Genomic DNA, 23,251 nt, shown 5'->3' with positions numbered 1-23,251 from the left:
AGTGTACCTCTTGCAGATTTGTCTATGGTTAGCACACTTTCTCCACAATGGTTACTAAATAGCGATGTAGTTTTCCACGTCACACCATGTTGTCAGTGGTTTAGCTCATTTTCTAGTGGGAGATTTGGTTGTGTGCACTTGGCCAATGGTTCAACGTTTGACATAGAAGGTGCAGGAGATGTTTGTTTGTCATTGACCAATGGTGCATCATACACGCTACGACATGTGCAGTATGTTCTTCAGCTGACATAGAGCTTGATCTTAGTGAGACAGTTGGCAACTTTTGGGTGTTCTTGTACCCACTCTTGCAAGAGTGAGGATTGACGTATGCTTAAGTGGTTACAGTCAAGCACTCATAGGTTTCATAGGTCTTTTGCAGATATTTGCAGGGCAGTTTCTCTTGTGGTATGCGTTTTGAGCTAGTTTGCTCTCTACTTGCGTATATGGTTATGCGCTTTACGCTCAGTTGAGCAGTTTGTCCCAGTTTATGCTTGTAGAGTTTGCAGATTGTGGAGTTGCTTTTAGGCATATGTTAGCGTCAGATTTGATGCGATTGATCATGCTTTTGAGCATTGTGTAGTGGTCAAGTTTTATGCTTGCAGAGTTTGCAGATTGTGGAGTTGCTTTTAGGCATATGTTAGCGTCAGATTTGATGCGATTGATCATGCTTTTGAACATTGTGTAGTGGTCAAGTTACCTCCCAGTTTGTTGCCACTTTGGCATGGATTATGGTTGAGATTGTACTTGAGGTTTTTCTCAGTTTACAGGGGAGATTCTGTCAGATTTTCCCAGATTTCTTGTCATACTTTGGTTCTTAGCTATACATTTATGGTATGCTCATAGTGGTTACAGGATTCCTTTCATTTTTCTTCATGTTCTCACATTGACGCATATTCCAAGCGTGAGACTACAACATGCAGGTTACAGGTTTTCACTATTGAGACATTGGTTGGTTTAAGCTTGATTAGCGTAGTGGTCAAGTGATCTCCCACTTTGTTGCCATTTTGGCGTTCGATGGTCTCGTTCTTGCCGATTCATGCGTTGTTGGCATTGCGGTCACACAGGGCACATTAGACGCCGTTCTTTTAGACATTTGAGATAGCAGCGGAGATGTATGCGAGATGCAGATACGGCTTTGACAAATGTTAGAGAGGCAATTCCAGTGGCAGTCTATGCCAGTGACGGTGATGTCACGCTTGCCTCCAATGTACCTCTTGCAAATTTGTCTATGGTTAGCACACTTTCTCCCCAGTGGTTACTAGATAGCGATGCAATTTTCCACGTCACACCGTGTTGTGAGTAGTTTAGCACATTTTCTAGTGGGAGACTTGGCTGTGTGCACTTGGCCGATGGTTCGGTGTTTGACATAGAGGGTGCATGAGATGTTTGTTTGTCATTGCCCAGTGGTGCGTCATATACGCTACGACGTGTGCACTATGTTCCTCAGTTGAGATAGAGCTTGATCTCAGTGAGACAGTTGGCAAATTTTGGGTGTTCTTGTACCCACTCTTGCAAAGAGTGAGGATTGACGTATGCTTGTGGGGCTACAGTCAGGCAGTCATAGGTTTCACAGGTTTTTTTCAAATATTTGCAGGCACTTTCTCTTGTGGTATGCGTTTTGAGCTAGTTTGCTCTTTATTTGCGTATATGGTTTTGTGCTTTATGCTCAGTTGAGCAGTTTGTCCCAGTTTATTCTTTTAGAGTTTGCATATTGTGGAGTTGCTTTTAGGCATATGTTAGCGTCAGATTTGATGTGATTGATCATGCTTTTGAGCATTGTGTAGTGGTCAAGTTACCTCCCACTTTGTTGCCAGTTTGAGATGGATTATGGTTGAGATTGTACTTGAGGTTTTGCAGTTTACAGGGGATTTTCTGTCAGATTTTCCCAGATTTCTTGCCATACTTTGGTTCTTAGCTATACATTTATGGTATGCTCATAGTGGTTACAGGTTTCCTTTCATTTTGCTTCATGTTCTCACATTGACGCATATTCCAAGCGCGAGACTACAACATGCAGGTTATAGGTTTTCACTATTGAGCTATTGGTTGGTTTAAGCTTGATTAGCGTAGTGGGCAAGTGATCTCCCACTTTGTTGCCATTTTGGCGTTCGATGGTCTCGTTCTTGCCGATACATACGTTGTTGGCATTGCGGTCACACATGGCACATTAGACGCCGTTGTTTCATATGTATGAGACAGTAGCAGAGATGTATGCAAGATACTGATACCACTTTGACGAATGTTAGAGAGGCAGTTCCAATGGGCAGTCTATGCCACGCTGATGTCACGCTTGCCTCCAGTGTACCTCTTGCAGATTTGTCTATGGTTAGCACACTTTCTCCACAGTGGTTACTAGATAACGATGCAATTTTCCATGTCACACCATGTTGTGAGTGGTTTAGCACATTTTCTAGTGGGAGACTTGGTTGTGTGCACTTCGCCGATGGTTCGACGTTTGACAAAGAAGGTGCAGGAGATGCTTGTTTGTCATTGCCCAATGGTGCGTCATTCACGCTACGACATGTGCACTATGTTCCTCAGCTGAGATAGTGCTTGATCTCAGTGAGACGCTTGGCAGGTGTTCTTGTACCCACTCTGGGAAGAGTGAGGATTGACGTATGCTTGTGTGGCTACGGTCAGCAGGCAGTCATAGGTTTCACGGGTTTTTTGCAGATATTTGCAGTGTAGTTTCTCTTGCGGTATGCGTTTTGAGCTAATTTGCTCTCTACTTGCGTATATGGCTATGTGCTTTACGCTCAGTTGAGCAGTTTGTCCCAGTTTATGCTTGCAGAGTTTGCAGATTGTGGAGTTGCTTTTAGACATATGTTAGCGTCAGATTTGATGTGATTCATCATGCTTTTGAGCATTGTGTAGTGGTGAAGTTACCTCCCACTTTGTTGCCAGTTTGTCATGAATTATGGTTAAGATTGTACTTGAGGTTTTGTTGAGTTTACAGGAGAGATTCTGTCGGATTTTCCCAGATTTCTCACCATACTTTGGTTCTTAGCTATACATTTATGGTATGCTCATAGTGGTTATAGGATTCCTTTCATTTTGCTTCATGTTCTCACATGGACGCATATTTCGAGCGTGAGACTACAACATGCGAGTTACGGGTTTTCACTATTGAGCTATTGGTTGGTTTAAGCTTGATTAGCGTAGTGGTCAAACGATCTCCCACTTTGTTGCCATTTTGGCGTTCGATGGTCTCCTTATTGCCGATACATGCATTGGTGGAATTGCGGTCACACAGGGCACACTAGACGCCGTTGTTTCAGACGTATGAGACAACAATGAAGATGTATGCCAGATGCAGATACGACTTTGATCAATGTTAGAGAGTCAGTTCCAGTGTGGCAGTCTATGCCAGTGACGGTGATGTCATGCTTGCCTCCAGTGTACCTCTTGTAGATTTGTCTATGGTCAACACACTTTCTCCACAGTGGTTACTAGATAGCGATGCAGTTTTCCACGTCACACCATGTTGTAAGTGGTTTAGCACATTTTCTAGTGGTGGCTAATGGTTCGGTGTTTGACATAGAGGGTGCAGGAGATGTTTGTTTGTCATTGCCTAGTGGTGCGTCATACACGCTACGACGTGTGCACCATGTTCCTCAGCTGAGATAAAGCTTGATCTCAGTGAGACAGTTGGCAACTTTTGGGTGTTCTTGTACCCACTCTCGCAAGAGTGAGGATTGACGTATGCTTGTGTGGCTATAGTCAGGCAGTCACAAGTTTCATAGGTTTTTTGCAGATATTTGCAGGCAGTTTTTCTTGTGGTACGCGTTTTGAGCTAGTTTGCTCTCTACTTGCATATATGGTTATGCGCTTTACGCTCAGTTGAGCAGTTTGTCCCAGTTTATGCTTGCAGAGTTTGGAGATTGTAGAGTTGCTTTTAGGCATATGTTAGCGCCAGATTTGATGCGAATGATCATACTTTTGAGCATAGTGTAGTGGTCAAGTTACCTCCCACTTTGTTGCCAGTTTGGCATGGATTATGGTTGAGATTGTACTTGAGGTTTTGCTCAGTTTACAGGGAAGATTCTGTCATATTTTCCCATATTTCTCGCCATACTTTGCTTCTTAGCTATACATTTATGGTATGCTCATAGTGGTTACAAGTTTCTTTTCGTTTTGCTTCATGTTCTCACATCAACGCATATTCTGAGCGTGAGACTACAACATGCAGGTTATAGGTTTTCACTATTGAGCTATTGGCTGGTTTAAGCTTGATTAGCGTAGTGGTCAAGTGATCTCTCACTTTGTTGCCATTTTGGCGTTCGATGGTCTCGTTCTTGCCGATACATGCGTTGTTGGCATTGCGGTCACACATGGCACATTAGACGTCGTTGTTTGAGACGTATGAGATAGTAGCGAAGATGTATGCGATTGCCTCCAGTGTACCTCTTGCAGATTTGTCTATGGTTAGCACACTTTCTCCAGAGTGTTTACTAGATAGCAATGCAGTTTTCCACGTCACACCATGTTGTGAGTGGTTTAGCACATTTTCTAGTGGGAGACTTGGTTGTGTGCACTTGGCCGATGGTTCGGTCTTTGACATAGAGGGTGCAGGAGATGTTTGTTTTTCATTGCCAAGTGGTGTGTCATACACGCTAGGATGTGTGCACTATGTACCTCAGCTGAGATAGAGCTTGATCTCAGTGAGATAGTTGGTAGCTTTTGGGTGTTCTTGTACCCACTCTCGCAAAAGTGAGGATTGACGTATGCTACGTATGAGGAGTTGCTTTTAGGAATATATTAGCGTCAGATTGATGCGATTAATCATGCTTTTGAGCATTGTGTAGTGCTAAAGTTACCTCCCACTTTTTTGCCAGTTTGGCATGAAATATGGTTGAGATTGTACTTGAGGTTTTGCTCAGTTTACAGGGGAGATTCTGTCAGATTTTCCCAAATTTTTCGCAATACTTTGGTTCTTAGCTATACATTTATGGTATGCTCATAGTGGTTTCAGGTTTCCCTTCATTTTGCTTCATATTCTCACATCGATGCATATTCCGAGCGTGAGACTACATCATGCAAGTTACAGGTTTTCACTATTGAGCTATTGGTTGGTTTAAGCTTGATTAGTGTAGTGGTCAAGTGATCTCCCACTTTGTTGACATTTTGGCGTTCGATGGTCTCGTTCTTGCCGATACATGCGTTGTTGGCATTGCGGTCACACATGGCACATTAGAGGCCGTTGTTTACGACGTATGAGACAGCAACGGAGATGTATGCGAGATGCAGATACGGCTTTGACAAATATTAGAGAGGCAGTTCCAGTGGCAGTGTATGCCAGATGGTGATGTCACGCTTGCCTCCAGTGCACCTCTTGCAGATTTGTCTATGGTTAGCACACTTTCTCCACAGTGCTTACTAGATAGCGATGCAGTTTTCCACGTCACACCATGTTGTGAGTGGTTTAGGACATTTTCTAGTGGGAGACTTGGCTGTGTGCTCTTGGCCGATGGTTCGGTGTTTGACATAGAGGGTGCAGGAGATGTTTGTTTGTCATTGCCCAGTGGTGCATCATACACGCTATGATGTGTGCATTATGTTCCCAACTGAGATAGAGCTTGATCTCAGTGAGACAGTTGGCAGCTTTTGGGTGTTCTTGTACCCACTCTCGCAAGAGTGAGGATTGACATATGCTTGTGTGGCTACAGTCAAGCAATCATAGGTTTCATAGGTTTTTTGCAGATATTTGCAGGCAGTTTCTCTTGTGGTATGCGTTTTGAGCTAGTTTGCTCTCTACTTGCGTATATGGTTATGCGCTTTACGCTCAGTTGAGCAGTTTGTCCCAGTTTATGTTTGCAGAGTTTGCAGATTGTGGAGTTGCTTTTAGGCATATGTTAGCGTCAGATTTGATGCGATTGATCATGCTTTTGAGCATTGTGTAGTGGTCAAGTTACCTCCCACTTTGTTGCCAGTTTGACATGGATTATGGTTGAGATTGTACTTGAGGTTTTGCTCAGTTTACAGGGGAGATTTTGTCAGATTTTCCCAGATTTCTCGCCATACTTTGCTTCTTAGCTATACATTTATGCTATGCTCATAGTGGTTACATGTTTCCTTTCATTTTGCTTCATGCTCTCACATCTACGCATATTCCAAGCGTGAGACTACAGCATGCAGGTTGCAGGTTTTCACTTTGAGCTATTGGTTGGTTTAAGCTTGATTAGCCTAGTGGTCAAGTGATCTCCCACTTTGCTGCCATTTTGGCGTTCGATGGTCTCGTTCTTACCGATACATGCGTTGTTGGCATTGCGGTCACACAGGGCACATTAGACACCGTTGTTTCAGATGTATGAGACGTAGCGAAGATGTATGCGAGATGCAGATACGGCTTGACAAATATTAGAGAGGTAGTTCCAGTGGCAGTCTATGCCAGTGATGGTGATCTCACGCTTGCCTCTAGTGTACCTCTTGCAGAGTTGTCTATGGTTAGCACACTTTCTCCACAGTGGTTACTAGATAGCGATGCAATTTTCCATGTCACACCATGTTGTGAGTGGTTTAGCACATTTGCTAGTGGGAGACTTGGTTGTATGCACTTGGCCGATGGTTTGGCATTTGACATAGAGGGTGCAGGAGATGTTTGTTTGTCATTGCCCAATGGTGCGTCATACATGCTGAAGGAGTACGAGCGGAAGTGCGACACGTGAGAGAGAGTGCGATAAGAAGAGCACGACGATATGGTGAACTCGCTCTACTGTAATGTGTAGAGCATAGTGAGTTCTTATTAGGTTTTTACAAAAGAATATGTGTACATACCTGGCGGCCCGCCCACTTACCTGGGCGACCACATTGGGATTTATATCCGAACAACCTCGCACTTAAAGTCCAATGTGGTACTTTAAGTGTGAGAGAAGCTACTATACAAGCTAATACACAAGAGATGTAGAGAAGTGATGTACTACCCTACACCTAACTGCTTGCGAAAATGCGCAAAGCTCTCTGAGGGAAGTCCTTTTGTAAGTAGATCAGCGGGATTTTCTGTGGTGTGAACTTTGACAAGCTGAAGTTGCTTATCCTCGAGCATTTCCCTGATGAAATGATACTTCACATCCACATGCTTTGTCTTTGAGTGATAAACTGGAGTGCAAGCCAATTGTATAGCACTTTGACTATCACAATATAACACAGGCATCTCTTCTTTGATTCCCAAATCTGTTACTAGTTGATTAAGCCAAATTGATTCTTTGCATGCCTCTGATGCTGCAACATATTCAACCTCTGTAGTAGACTGAGTAACACAATCTTGTAATCTAGAACGCCATGATACTGCTCCACCAGCCAATGTAAAGACATACCCTGACGTAGACCTTCGGTTGTCTAAGTCACCTGCATAATCTGAGTCTGTAAAACCCTTTACACTTAGCTCCTGACTCCCATAACATATACGCATACTCTTTGTAGCTTTCAGGTATCTCAATATTCCTTTCACTGCCTCCCAATGTTTCTTGCCTGGGTTTGACATGTATCGACTTACTACTCCCACTGCAAATGCAATGCCTGGGCGAGTAGCAATCATTGCATACATCAAACTACCCACTGTAGACGCATATGGAATCTTATCCATTTTAGCCTGTTCTTCCTCAGACACAGGACAATCTTGTTTGCTAAGTTTCACATATGGTGGCAATGGAACACTCAGTGCCTTTCCCTTCTCCATATTGAAACGTTGCAAAACCTTGTCAATATACTCTGTTTGAGATAACCAAATCAACTTCTTTGATCTGTCTCTCTCAATGCGCATACCAAGTATATGACTTGACTCACCCATGTCTTTCATGTCAAACGATTTTGCCATCTTTGACTTCAAAGCTGAAATTTCTTCCAAGTGCTTGCCAGCAATCAACATGTCATCCACATACAAAATAAGGATCAGCCAACTACCATCCTTAGCCTTCTTTGTATATAGACAGTGATCGAACTCACTACGTTTGTAGCCTTGAAAAAGCATAGACTTGTGGAATTTATGGTACCATGCCCTCGGTGATTGTTTTAAGCCATAAAGACTCTTTAACAACTGGCATACCCAATCTTCCTTGCCTTTCTCAACAAACCCTTCTGGCTGCTGCATGTAAATTTCCACATCTAAATCACCATGCAAGAACGCTGTCTTGACATCCATTTGGTGCAACACCAAATCTAATATGGCAACCAATGCTAAAAAGCATCTCAATGTAGTCATCTTGACCACCGGAGAGAAGACTTCATCAAAGTCAATGCCTTGTTCTTGCTTAAAGCCCTTGGCAACAAGCCTTGCTTTGTACTTTGGCTGACTATCATGAGCGGTGATCTTATACTTGTAAACCCATTTACAAGGTAGAGCCTTTTTGCCCAGTGGTAATTTAACTAGCTTCCATCTCTTGTTTTTATGCAGAGCTGTCATCTTTGACTGCATGGCCAATTGCCAATTCCCGGAGTCCTTCATTTGCACTGCTTCCTTGTAACATGAAGGCTCATTGCAATCAGTCAACATGACATAGTTCACAGATGGAAATAACCTATCAGGAGGTCGCGTGACACGTCCAGATCTACGCACAATAGGTGGCTCAGGCTCAGCCACAACCTGTGGTTCCACTCTATCCTGTCCTTGCTCCTCTTGAGCCTTGACATTTTGTATTGCACGTGCAGGTCCATCCTCTTGGAAGACAACTCTTCTAATCTCCTCAACCCTCTCTGGTTTAGAATGATATTTGGATTCATTAAAGTGAACATCATTGCTGCGGACAACCTTTCTGGATTCGGGATCCCAAAGTCTGTACCCCATCTCACCAGAATTACCATAGCCTAGAAAGATGCACTTTCTACTCTTTGGCTCAAGTTTGTTCCTAAATTCCTTTGGAACGTGAGTATATGCCTCACAGCCAAAGACTCTGAGATGCTTGTATGAGGGCATTTTGCCTGACCATACCATCTCTGGCACTGAATCCTTTTGCAAAACCTTGCTAGGAGATCTATTTACAAGATGAACAGCTGTTGATACAGCTTCAGCCCAAAACCCATTTGGCAGATGTGCATTAGACAACATACTTATGACCTTCTCTTGTATGGTCCTATTCATCCTCTCAGCAACACCATTTTGAGGAGGATTGTAAGGAGCAGTAAGTTCACGTTTTATACCTTTTGACTCACAAAAGTCCTGAAAGGCCTTTGAAACATACTCTCCACCATTGTCAGTGCGTAAGCATTTAAGCTTCTTGCCACTCTGATTCTCCACAAGTGTCACAAACGTTTTGAAAACACTAAACGCTTCATCCTTGTGCTTGAGAAAGTAAACCCATACTTTCCTCGAGTAATCATCTATAAATGTCATAAAGTAAGAAGCTCCCCCTAGAGATAGGTTAGGCATAGGTCCACACAAATCACTATGAACAAGTGCCAACCGTGTATCTCTTCTACTGCTTCTATGCTTATGTGGCTGCTGTGTTTGCTTACCATATAGACAATGTTCACAGAATTCAAAATCATTAAATGAAAAGCCAGGCAAATAACCAGAACGAGACAAGATTTCCATTCCCTTCTTGGACATATGTCCTAACCGGCTATGCCACAAAGAAACGTTCGGCTGTTCGGTTACATTGATTAAATTTTTAGAGACATTTGATACATAAATCATGTAAAGTCCTCCAGACTTTACTCCATGTGCTACTGTCATAGAACCCTTGGATATCTTCCACATGTTCTATCCAAAAGTGGTGACGTAGCCAGCATCATCAAGTAAACCTGTGCTGATCAAGCTCTTTGTAATTGCGGGAACATGTCTCACATTCTTCAACGTGAAAGAAGAGCCATTGTGAAACGTCAATTGAACATCTCCAACACCTAAGATCTCACATGTCTGCCCATTGCCTAGCCGAACATGATCTTTAGTGGTCACATAAGAGGTAAACCACTCCTTGTTTGGAGACACATGAAGTGATGCCCCTGAGTCTATAATCCAGTCACTCAGTGCATTTCCATCAGATGCTGTAAGAAGAGCTGAGTCCATTGTATTCTTCAAGAAGTAGATGTCTCCTGACACTAGACTATCATCCTCTGCAATAGTGTTTGTCACATTTATTTCTTGAATCTTCACTGAGGACTTGTTCTTCTCACCATGGTCTTTAGCTTTCTCTTTGCCTTTTTCTGCTTTCCATTCTCTGCAGTCTCTTTTCATGTGACCCTTCTTGCCACAATGGTAGCATTCTATGTCACTCTTGCCTTTAGCACTGCGGGACTTGCTACGAGACTGATTCCTCTTTCCACCTTTGTACTTTTCTTTGGTCCTTCCCCTGACAACTAAGGTTGTTCCTTTGCCTTTGTCCATTGTCTTTCTACTGGTTTCTTCAGTAAGCAGACTTCCTTCTACACCTGCTATGTTCAAACCATCTGGAGGTGCAGAATTACTCAAAGCTGTGCGAAAAGTGTCCCAACGTTCTGGCAATGTGATCGACAGGAACATAGCTCTAACAGGTTCATCAAACTTGACACCTTGAGCTGACAACTGACTATAGATTGTGTTGAATTCATTCAGATGATTGGACATAGGTGTCCCTTCTTTCATCTTCAAGTCAACAAGCTTCTTAAGCGAGTATACCTGTGAAGCTGTACTCTGCTTCTCATAAAGATCACTCAGCTTTAACCATGCTTGATAAGCCGACATCTCGTCTGCTACATTGAAGTAAACGCTTTCTGCCAAAGTCAGCATAATGGTAGAAAGTGCCAATTCATCCATTTCGCTCCATTCATCTTCATCCATATCTTCTGGTTTTATCCCCTTGAGCTTTATAGGTTTTATCTGCTTCTTTTGTACCAACACGTGCCAAATCTGCTTCTTCTACAATGGGAAATTGGTTCCATCCAGCTTCTTGATATTGTAAAGAGCAGTGTCCTGTGATCTAGCCATAGCTACGCTTCACAGTAGTTTACTTTCCTGGGAAAAATTCGGCAGAGTTTCCCCTGTAAACTGACGTCTGAACCAATATCAACCTGTCAAATGAACCAAGAAAGCTTCAGATTCTGCAGAAAGTTTGGCAGAGTCTCCTTTGTAAAATGGCTCTGGTGTACTAAAAACAAACCAAAAACAGCTCAAAAAACCATTGTCTCTCTAACACTGTAAGCTGTGGGTAAACCTGTCTTGCACCTGTACTGTCTCTCACTGTCCTGTCACTGTCAAGCATAGATTGCGACAATGCCTCAACGACAGTAAAGCAAAGATGCAATCCCAACTGTCTAACTCACAGTCAATACATCCTAGCTGCCTATCTAAGGGTGCTCAAGGGATCGCTCCAAGACCTGTATCACCGAAAGGATCTCAACATTCGAGAATCCCCCAACTCAATAAAACCTCACTCGACCCTCAACAAAGGCTGCAGTAAATCTGACAGTACATAGACTTCCCACAAAGTCATACATCCACAAATTTCCCACTGTATGCTGTAACCGCTGCGGCGGTTGTTTGCTGCGTGACTCACAACCAGCAAACCCTCAACAGACATACATCATCTCTGACAATACATCCCATGTGGAAGTACCTGCAATGTCAGGATGAAATCTGGAATTTCAAGCAGCAAACACAAGCTACCTGATGAACTAGTGGATGTCGCCTACAGTCTGTGTGTAGATGCGCCCGTGTCGTATGTGACACGCCTCCAAGAACTGTGAGCCGTCCTTCGATGTGTAGACAACCACAAATCAACACTCTGGGAGTGTCGATATCCTCAGCACCTGTAGTCGTAGGCCTAAAACCCCAAATTTGTAGAGTCGGATCTGCACCCGCTGAGACCACGTAGTCGAAAATGGCCTGCGTAGAACTTTGTCGAAGCCGAACGGTGACCGAGATGACCTCAGAATGAAATTCTGAGCACACCTAGTCCTACGGGCTTTCCCACAAGATTTGGGGCCATATCTTTGCCTATCAAATTTCACTCCAATCCAAACCAAGTAATAACTTGAATTTGACGACGCTCGTGGTCTGAAGAAAAGGCAACATGGTAGTATCCAAGAACTTCCATAGACATATATCTACCTAGGTATAGCATTTCATAAACACCTACGATGATAAATTCTCGATGGCAATGATCTTTGCAAAGGCATCCATGAATTATACAGAGCAGGAAAAGCTTAAAACTACCAATATACCATATACATATTCTTACAATATAATATGAGTTGTATAAAATAAGATCACCAAAAACATAGCAGGAACTCTTCCCCTCCATTGCGGTGGATCTTCAACAAAGTAAGCCAATGTATAAGCCAATCTCCTGAAAATAATAGGTCAAGTTAATACATTAATTTAAAAAAGAAGATAAATACCTCGAATGAATTCAATGATGTGACCCACTGCATAGGATGCACTGCATCGAGGATCCATTTGTGGCCAATACTTTGATCTAAGAGATATCGATAAAATCTAAGATCAAGTGCATTTGACTTTAAGTGAGAGCCACAATGTCAATTTGAACTTATTGTTATGAGTTTTCTATTTGTAATACTTCGTTGAATACAATGTTTGGAGTGTAGTAACACTCCAGTTGAGTGTTTTCAGTATTGACAACAATCCTCATAGCAGGTGCACTTCGCACACATAACATTGCAACATATAATTGTCTGTGAGAGAAGATCGATGATGCAAGATATAGACTGATAATTCCCCATGTTTGCCCTTGTGCTTTGTTGATAGTAACCTCAAAAGCAAGCTTGATTGGAAACTGACGATGCTTCATTTGAAATGGAAGCCCCTGATGGCTTCCAACAATAAAGTCAATCCTTGGAATAAAAACTCTCTCTCCAATATTCGATCATGTAACTATCTTTGCCTCAATTACCTTATGATGAAATTGCTTGCATATCAATCTGGTTCTGTTACATAATCCAAGTCTTGGATCCAAATTTCACAGCAACATGATAGGAGCATTTTCTTTCAAGACTAAAGCATGAGGTGGAAAACCACCACCAAGAGTAAGGCTATTAAGATATTCAATTGTGTACAATGTGTGTTTTCTTCTAACATATAAATTGAATCTACACTCAGTTACTCTTTGCAAACTCCATGCATTCTTTGCAATGCATAGTCATTGATTAGATCCACCTCTTTATTCCGCGGAGCAAGTATTACTCGATCTTTGGAAAAACTTGCATGATCTTGCACATGACACAAATCTCCATATATAAAGATTAGAAGATCTACCAAACTATTTCCTAGAAGCATCATGTGTGAAGGTACTTTGACTCTATCTAAGTCTCCTCCATTATCCATATCCCCATTGCCAATATTAAGCACCCAACACAAAAAAACTTTATTGCAGCGAATTTGAACCGCAGTCAAGTATACGCATATTTCTGGTAAGCCTCAATATCTTTGTATATTTCCATATGTGAGAATAACATAATGAAGCATTTATAATGTCTATACGAGTACCTTTTGGTACAACATGTAGTATTTGTCGAAAGTCGTCTCCAAACAAAATGAATTTTTCACCAAACGAAGTATATCGCTGCATAATATCTCTTAAAGTTCTGTCCACTGCTTCAAATGCATAGCGATGTGTCAAGGGAGCTTCATCCCATATAAGTAAAGCTGCAATCCTTAGAAGTTCTGCAAGTTGACTATTTACCTTTATATTGCAAGTTGCTTCAGAGTGAAGCTCCAAAGGTATCTTAAACCTAGAATGATCAGTTCTTCCATTACTCAAAAGCAAAGCTGCAATACCTGAGGATGGCACATGCAAGAGCCACTCTACAACTTCCTCGCACTTGTGAAAGAAGTGCATTCTATACGTAAGTTATTCATGAGTCATCATGACCATCTAAGGAAAATACCTTCCCTGAATGTGTGTCAATAGCTTGCAACACTTGGTGGTAAGCATCTCGCTGATCCTCATTTAAGGAAGTCTCCGTACGACCTGCTATATTACGTTGCTCATTGACATTAAACATTGTTTCTTCAGCCATAGCACTAGCTTCACTTAAGGATACCATTGTTGAGTCTATTGCGGGCAACATATAATGGCAAAGCCTCTTGCCATGTTGTTGCAAAAAACATTCTACATGAAGCAAAGCTGGATTTTTTGCCACATCAAATCGTACAATTGCATCTGAAATATGCATCCTTAGGGCATAAACATAGTCCTCACAAAATTTGATACAAAACCTGTCCCAAAGAGCAGTCGGATGAAGTGGCTCACAAAAGACTAATATGATTGTAAACAGTTGTCTCAATTGCATTCCATTTTGAAAAAAAGATGCCTCTTGGAGGCAAAGTGACCATTCTTCATCGTCTTGCAATAATCCTCTAGCTATACATGCCTCCTTGTATGTATCAAAAATGTGCATCATACATCCCTTGCAAATATTGAGTAGCATTCGTAGGTGATAAACCTCACCACCAGCATTAGGGACAATATTATACATTCTTCTAATAGAAACACCATGTTGTTGTTGGAGACCATGCCTTTCGAATTTTATTCCATACCCAACCACTTGGAAAGTCAGTATATGTGAAGCTATTTGCTTTTGGATAGTTTTGATTTGCAACAAACCATTCTGTCAAGGTAGTTTTTTTATTTTTCTCATTATCTAGCAAGTGTGATACATAATATGTCATAAAATCTAATATCTAACCAACCCAAATGTTTTTCTCATATTAAAATGATCATTTAATGTGGGAGAATAAACGAGAACAAGGTTTAAGATATAGACACATGCTTATTGGTCTATCTCAACACGGGACCAATGGTAAAGGGGCACAAATGAGATATGGTCTATTGAAGAGCAAGGCTAACCAATGGAGCATTATACCTTAGGGTTAGCTTCATTGAAGACCTCCAATAATTAGTGTAAAGGTCCTTTGACCTTAGGTAAGCTAGGACTAAGCTTGAGGTGGGAACCCGGCCCAAGCTTAAGGTGCTTGTTGTGCTTGATGACTAAGGTGCTTGAGGTGCCTGATGATTGAGATGCTTGAGGTGCTTGATGATTGAGATGCTTGAGGTGCTTGTCATGCTTGAGATGCTAGGGCTGTACTTGAGGTAAGAACCCAACCCAAGCTTGAAGGGCTTAAGGGCCAAGCTTGTGGTGAGAACTAGGCCCAAGGTTGAGTGGCTTGAGGTGTGCAAAATTCAAGATTCAATCCCTACAAGGAGGAGGCGAGCCCTACAAGAGGGGGGGATGAGAGAGAACACACACACACACACACTCACACAAGGCATGCTTGGTACAAAGAAAGCAAAAGAGACACTTGTCAAGTTCCTCCTCATGTTTCCCTTATGGTGTGCTTGAAGCCTATTGATTGGCCACCCAAGGGGTCCAATGATAATTTAGGAGATTTAATTAATTTTCTTTGCATTTATCAAGTCCTCTCTCTCAGAGGGGAAAGGGGGACACTTGTCCCAAGGCTACCCTTGTTGCTTGGTATGACTCCTACTTATGATTGGCTAGGCCTGGAGGGGTCCAATGAGCTTCAAGCATGAGCTACAAGGGGGGGTCAACCAAAGCTAGTAGGGGGCTTACTTAGGGGGTATACTCTCCCACACACACTCACACACACTCTCACACACACTCACACACTCACTCACACACACTCACACACTCTCACACACACTCTCATTGTGTGAAGTGCAAAGTGCAAGAGCTCCCTCTCCTTCTTCAAGCAAGTAGAGAGGTTGAGAGCCTACACCAACACTCTTGGCTATGGAGTGCAAATCCAACCAAGAGCCATGCTTCAATGCTTGCCATCTTTGTTACTATGCTATTATGTATGCTAGCAAGAAGAGTGATGATAAGTGAGGAACTAATTCTTTCTCCTATTAAATGTTTCTTCTTCCTCTTCCCTACCCTCATTCCCTGCTAGCTCTCTCCACCTTCGAAGGTGTTTGAGGTCTTGCCAAAGCCATGAAGCCATTGTAGAAGATAAGCGTAGGTGTGAAAATGGCGACGAAGGGCCTTCAAAAGGAGCTACAAGAAGTGGAGGGAGGAATGATGCAACACCTTTGCGAGCACCACCAATACAAGAGGCACCTTCACCAGAAGTGACCATGGAGGAATCTACAACAGGAAAGAAAAAGGAGCCAACAAAAGGTAAGCCAAAAGAACCAGCTTACAAACTACAATCTGACATTGAGCTTGCTACAGACTTGAAGAAAGTTCTAGAGGAGAGGAGTTTGAATAGCAAGGTCGAGTTTACTTTGGGGGAGGTGCTTGGCATAGCCAAGCATAAATTCCATGAAGAAATTATCGACATCATCAAGAGAAAGAAGCAAACACTTGGAGAGTCTATTCGCCCACAAGTTGAAGGCGATACTGTGAAGACGCAAGGAGTACGGGTGCGTGCTAAATAAGGTGATGAAGCTATGGTGGGATGCTACCAGTCTTCTTGGAATGTAAGGCAAGTGAACTTTGCTGATGATGGGGAAGAATCTCAAAGTATCCCTATGAGCCACTATTCTAGAAGCCATTGGGCACGGGCTACTAAAGAGACGTTGATCAAGGTAGGTGATCTTGAAGAACCATTTGCTACCTTAATTGACCATGATTCTGAAATAAATATAATGTCACAAAGTCTTTACAACAAATGTGGATGGTCAATGTGGCAAACAATTCATCAGGTGAATTGTATGCAGCATGTCCAAGTGTAAAGGTGACAATAGGTGATGTAAAGGTCGAATAAAAATTCTTTATACAGGACACATCTTCATATCATCTTATCCTTGGGCAGCCCTACATTGTGGGAGTTTGAATGGAAACAAAGGTAATGGATGATGGTTCAGTTTATGCCAGGATACAAAGAAGCAAAGATGGTAAAAGTGTTGCTCAAATTTTCACAATTTGTGTAAACCATGAAAGAAATCGTGACAACCTCAGAGATCATCCTCTACCAAAGGTGAGCAAAGAGTTTCATGATCATAGGGAAATGATGGGTTTTGGCCAAGTACCATTGTAAAGTGGGATTGCACTGGTACAGAAAGAAAAAGGGTCTTGCCTGATCCAAAAAGAGGTGAAACTCTCTCAACGGGCTCCTTGGTAACAAGGAATGGATCAGTATGTTTTACAAAACTCGAAAATTTGAAGAGATGTGAGAGGTAATATGTACATAATGTACAAATGGGCAGGAAAAGTTTCTTTTGTAGATACTATGGGTGAGCTTGATGCTATAATGGAGTCTAGTTTGCATCTTGAAAATGAAGTTGTGGAAGTATGCTCTATGGAAATGTATCAAGTCATAGAAGCCTTTAAAGAAAACCAATGTTTTAAGCAAACATTTGGCCCAGAAGTCCATGTTGAAACTAAATACAAGAGTGTAGCAAAGAAGATGAAACCAGTAGCTTCACCCTTAGCACTCAACAACAGAGAAAAGATTGAGCATGCTTCTTTGCAACCAAGTTTGAGGAATCCTAAAAAGATTGGACATACCTTCACAAAGGAGTCTTTTCAAGAGTTGCAGATTGGTTGCGAGGAGTTTGTAACACAAGAGGAGACAAAGTGATTCAAAGAAATGCTTTCAAAGCATGGTAAGGCTTTTGCATTTGAGCCACATGAAATAGGATGTGTTGATTCTTCTATTGTAGCTCCTATGGTAATTTTTACAATACCTCACGTGCCTTGGAATCTGCAGCCTATTCCGGTTCCAAAAGCTCATTTGCCCAAGTTAGTAGAGCTATTGAATGAAAAGATCAAAATGGGGATTTTGGAGCCTTCTTGTGCTCCATATTCAAATAGGTGGTTCATAGTTTTGAAGAAGAATGGTGCTCTACACTTCGTCCAAGATATGCAACTAGTGAACAAGGTGACAATTAGAAATGTAGGAACAGGTCCAATTGTGGATGAGTTTGCAGAGGTGTTTGCAGGGAGGGCAATCTACTCGATGGGGGATCTCTACTCAGGAAATGATCAATTTTAGCTTTCAATTGAAAGCAGAGACTTGACAACCATGAAGACACCTGTAGGTTTGGTAAGGATATGTACCTTGCCGCTCTACAGGGAGCAACCAACTCGGTTGCACATATGATGAATGGGATGAATAAGGTATTACATGACTTTATTCCTCAAATCACAATGCCTTTCATTGATGATTTGCCTATCAAAGGATGTGAAGAAAGTGAGAAAGATGAAGCTTTGGATCTCAGGGATGTCACACGTTTGTGGTAAATCACATAAATGATTGTGATAAAATTTTATCTAAGTTGGAAGAAGTGAATCTTACTTTGTCAGGGAAAAAGTCTATGTTTGGTGTCAATGAAGTGCTCATTGTGGGGCACATGTGCGGGCCATATGGTAGGAAACCTTGTCCAACAAAGGTAGACGCCATCCAAAGAATGAAAGAAACATGTACTAGCATCACTGAGGTTAGCAGATTTTTGGGAGCATGTGTCTTTTATGTTATTTGGATTCCACATTATGCACATGTAGCTGATCCTCTTTATCAATCGCTTAGAAAGAATCAAAAGTTTAAATGGACAGAAGCACATGTAAAAGCCATGAGAAAGCTAAAGGAGTTGCTCTAGTCAGCACCAACTTTGAGAAAGGTAGACTATGAGTATCAAAGGCCAGCAATTGTGACAGTAGACACTAGTCCTACAAGGATTGGAAGGGCAATAGGGCAAGATGACGAAGAAGGACACATGTATGTGGTGATATTTGGAGCAAAAGTACTAAATGCTCGCCAAAGAAACTATCCATAGATAAAGAGAGAGTTACGGGGTATGGTTACAGCCTTGAAAAATGCGAAAGAGTACCTAATTGGTGCATGTGTGGTTGTAGAATCAGACTGTCTACCACTTCTTGGGATGATTACAAGCTACTCAATACCAAACATTGCTATGTTACGGTGGATTGCCTACATTAAGTCTTTAAATCCCGAGTTTAAGCACATTGCAGGTAAAGACAATACAGTGGAAGATATGCTATCAAGGGCAAGGTATGAAGATGAGTTACAGATGATTGACGAGAAAGATGATGTGGGCACAAAGTTCTATTCTATCTATCATGTCAAAGGTAACAATGTCTCCATGACTAATCCACTTTAATTGTTCTTGAAAGAGATTTATGAAGGTGATTGGCTTCTTATTGGAAACTACTTGAGTACTCTAACAAAACAGGATGATTGGTCTAAACAAGAATTCAAGAGGATACGCAGGAAAGCATACAGGTACTTTTTTAGGGATGGTTACTTATGGAAGCATCCTAAACAAAAGGGTGTTCACCACAAAGGGTTATATGTAAAAAAGAGACTCAAGTAAAGCTTATGCAAGAGTTTCATGAGAGTCTATGGGATGGACACAGGGGTGTGTGGGCAACCTTCTCCAAGTTGAAAGAAAAATAATGGTGGAAGGGTATTTATAAAGATGTATCTCAATTTGTAGAGTCGTGTGTAACTTGTCAAATGTATTCAAATGTCCGACATCGTGATGGCTTGCACCCTACATATCCATTAGCCATGCATTATAAATGGGTTGTGGATCTAGTCACAATGCCTTTAGGACTCTAGCAGATGAGATACTTGGTTCTTGCATGAGAGGACCTAACTAACCAGGTTGAAGGAAGAGCATTAAGAGCTAAAACCACAGAAGTTGTGTGAAAATTCCTTCTTGATGAGATGATTTGCCGTTATGGTTGTGTGGGGTAGATCAGTGCAGATAGAGGTGAGCTGGATGTCAAGGAAGCAAGGGAATTCTTTTCCAGATTAGAAATCAAGCTTTCTCTTACTACACCTTACAACCCTGAAGGCAATGGAAAGAGTGAAAGAGGGCATCCTCCTATCATCAAATCTTTGGCCAAGGCTTGTGAAAGAAGAGTTGGTGAGTGGCCAAAACTGTTACCATATGCTTTATGGGCTGATCGTACAACACACAGCTCAGTAACTAGCTATATGCATGCGGAGATAATGTATGGTCAAAAGCCAATAATGTCGATTGAAGATACAATTCCCACATGGAATGTACTACCTTGGCAAGAGGCTCTTAGCAGGGAAGGTCTCCTTGCATTGCAGGCAACTAGAGAGAAGACTTGGAGACATTGAGGCTGCAAAGAACGACTCAAAAATGCAAGGTTGAAAAACAAGGACTACTTTGATAAGCGACATCGGCTCAGGAGCAAAGCAATTGACAAAGGTGTCTGGGTTTTAGTGTATGATAGTACCTTTGATAACCTGCACACAGTCATGCGTAAGTTCTCAAAAAGATGGTCTGGACCGTATGTTGTAAAGCATGTGCATGAAAATGCTACTTATAGCTTGTGTGAACTAGATGGTACATAATTAAAGATTTACATTGCAGGAAAAAGGATCTAAATGTTTAAGAGAAGAGGAGACAGTGATTAAGAAGATGTTGAAGAGGACGAAGAACAAAACACACGTGAAGATCAAAGTGAAGATGTAGCGTTGGAAGCTATCAATGAAGATGAAATCATGGAAGATCTACAAGAGGATTGACCTTGCAAAGATCAAATGTGGCATATACCAGAGGACGTGCATATTTAGAGGGGGTGGATATCGTGTTGTGACACATACATAGTGAGAACGAATGCCACAAGATCTATCTTGTGACTTTTTAGATACATAAGTATATTTTCTATAATGTACATATACATATCTAAGTATAATAATAAAGCTTTCTATCTCATCCTATTTATTTATGTCAAGGGTAATATATTCTTACTTTACCGTCAAAAAGTATTATGGGAAAAGCGTCAATAGCTCTGCCTCTTTAACTAGGGGCAAAAAGCATTGGTTCTTTCTTTTTATTATCTCATTATTAACTCACACCCTAGCTAGATCCTATATCTAAGGTAACTTTCAATATATATATATATATATATATATTCTATATATTTTATATATTTTTCTTATATTTCTTTTTAGGAAGGAATAAAAAATCCTAGTGGGACACTAGCTTGCATGATTCTCAAAGATACATCTATTTTAATGCATTATTGCAAGCATGATTACAAAAAATTTTCAAGGAGCAATGTCATGATTTCATATTGCATGAGGTGTCCATTGGAATTAAATGAAAGTCTACGCTAAGGGGACCACAAGAAGACTTTTGCTGCCACAACTGTACCCTATTTTGATGATTTTTAAACACAAGATTCCAATCCGAATTGAAAAAAGTATATAAAATAGAAGTCGTAGCTTATTAGCCGAATTTTTTGCTCCTATTTTTACTTTTTTATTTGGAGCCACGGTTGAGGAGATATAATCAAAATACTGGACCCCAATCTGCCCACATCATGCAGGGACAACTCATTTCAAACTATGTTAGTTTCTGTTCACACTCGCTCTTCTCTTTCTTGTGTAACCCTTGGGGTTCCCTTCACCTATAAAAGGGGACCTCTTATTCCTTGTCAACCATTCATGAGATGAATTCATGAGGGAGTGAGAGTAGTAATGCCTAATTGTATTTAGCCATAAACATAAGCCTAAGCCTACACTTACTCCTAGAGGAAGACTAGCCAATCTTGTAAGCTATTCGTGGAAGATAAGATCTAATCAAAGAGGACTTGAACTTGGTGCATCAATCAAGGCTTGAAGTCTTCCCTCTTCTTCTCTCTCCATCAAAAATGGTGAATAACTTGTTGGCATTAGGGCTGCAGAGAAACGCACACAGCTTGGAGAAGACGAAGGAAGCTCAAGGCACACAATAGAGAGTGTGTTACTTAGTATGCAATGGAAAGATAGATATCCCTAGAGTGATGGGCATATATACAATGCACGAGGGAAAAAACCTCATAAAGAGGGAAAAAATGCCCGGCAGTCCTAGCGTGTTCACACACATCACTACCACATGTATAGGGTAACAAATCCCTCCTGGAGTAATGCGGTGAACCAGAGCTGGCACATGAGTAAAGGGAAGTTCCATGCCCTAAGGACATGATCAGTCCACAAAGGGGAGTAAGCCCAAATCTTTGTGGAAAGCTTCAAGCTTCTCATGAGACAATGCCTTTGTGAAAAGATCTGCAAGGTTGTCCTGTGTTGGCACATAAGCCAAGCTGATCTCTCCTGCTGAGAGCCTCTCCCTGACATAGTGGTAATGAACCTCAATGTGCTTTGTGAGAGCATGAAAAATTGGGTCCCTCACAACTGCCAATGCGCTCTGACTGTCAGTGTAGATAGTGTTGGCAATGTCCTATCCAACACCCAAATCAGCCATAAGGCGTCTGAGCCATACACACTCAACCGTAGCTGTGAAGACTACCCTGTACTCAGCCTCACAACTTGAAGTGGCCACAGTAGGTTGCTTCTTGCTCAACCATGATATACATGAACTGCCAAGCATGAAACAAAAACCACTTGTGGACACTCGCGTGTCAAAACAACCAGCCCAATCTGAGTCCGAAAAAGCATGTAAGTCTGGCGACAATGATTCCCCCTTGGGATAAAACAAGCCAAGATGTAAAGTGCCACTAAGGTAGCGGAAAATCCTCTTGACAGCTTGCCAATGCTTAGACCCTGGGCTATGCATAAATCTGCTGACCTGTGAGACTGCAAACTGAATATCCCGCCTTGTGTTGCATACATAAATGAGGCAACCAACAACAGTTTGATAAAGAGTGACATCAACAGGATCGCCAGCATCATGTAGACTCAACTTTAAACCTGTTTCCATGGGAGTAGCAATAGGTTTGCAATCCTCAAGTCCAAACTTACATAGCAATGTCTCTATGTAACTTTTCTGACACAAGGCAATACCACCATCACACTGCTTAAACTGTATACCCAAGTAATGATGCAACAACCCCAAATCTTTCATCTTGAAAGTGGCATTCAATCAGCCTTAAATTCAGCAATATGTCTCTCATTTGGTCCAGTGATCAGCAAATCATCGGCATAAAGAACCACAATGAGAAGTATATCACCCTCACGCTTTACATACAATGTGCTTTCTGTTGGACTGTTACGAAAGCCTCGTTTGACCAAATGAGTGTCAGCTTTCTCATACCAAGCACGAGGAGATTGCTTCAACCCATACAAAGCCTTCTTAAATCTGCACACTTTGTGCTCTTGTCCTTTTATGACAAAACCGCGAGGTTGCGTTACATAAACTTCCTCAAATATGTCACCATTCAAGAGAGCTGTAACAATGTCTGATTGATGTACATCCCAACCAAAATGAGCTGCCAATGCACATAGAAAACGCAGAGTAGTCATACGACAAGTGGGAGAAAAAGTCTCTTGATAATCTATGCCTTTTTGCTGTGCATAACCCTTTGCAACAAGTCGAGCCTTATGGTGATCGATCTCACCATCCGGCTTGCGTTTCAACTT

General features: G+C 41.6%; 1 protein-coding gene across 1 annotated transcript; it reads right to left on the bottom strand.

The window, feature by feature from the left end:
• Positions 1 to 13,292: 13,292 nt before the first annotated feature.
• Positions 13,293 to 14,406, bottom strand: LOC147455459 (uncharacterized). The gene is made up of 3 exons (XM_086513716.1): positions 13,816 to 14,406; positions 13,706 to 13,767; positions 13,293 to 13,659 (listed from the first exon to the last, which is right to left on the bottom strand). Exons 1-3 carry the CDS (start codon positions 14,404 to 14,406, stop codon positions 13,293 to 13,295), a joined length of 1,020 nt encoding a protein of 339 aa, XP_086369842.1.
• Between the last annotated feature and the right edge of the window lie 8,845 nt (positions 14,407 to 23,251).

Source organism: Adiantum capillus-veneris, chromosome 6, assembly GCF_014529385.1.
Source record: "Adiantum capillus-veneris isolate H3 chromosome 6, ASM1452938v2, whole genome shotgun sequence".
In the NCBI taxonomy this organism is placed as follows: Eukaryota; Viridiplantae; Streptophyta; class Polypodiopsida; order Polypodiales; family Pteridaceae; genus Adiantum; species Adiantum capillus-veneris.
The sequence above is the reverse complement of the archived record's forward strand: the minus strand, read 5'-3'. Positions and strand labels throughout refer to the sequence as shown.

What these genes read in the sequence shown, in the direction of transcription:
- LOC147455459 (XM_086513716.1), bottom strand. Translation starts at nt 14,406, where the DNA reads ATGTATAATATTGTCCCTAATGCTGGTGGTGAGGTTTATCACCTACGA. An exon ending in TTGACACACATTCAGGGAAG is followed by an intron (nt 13,768 to 13,815) that starts GTATTTTCCTTA and finishes ACTTACGTATAG; the next exon opens with AATGCACTTCTTTCACAAGT. An exon ending in CTTGCATGTGCCATCCTCAG is followed by an intron (nt 13,660 to 13,705) that starts GTATTGCAGCTT and finishes TGATCATTCTAG; the next exon opens with GTTTAAGATACCTTTGGAGC.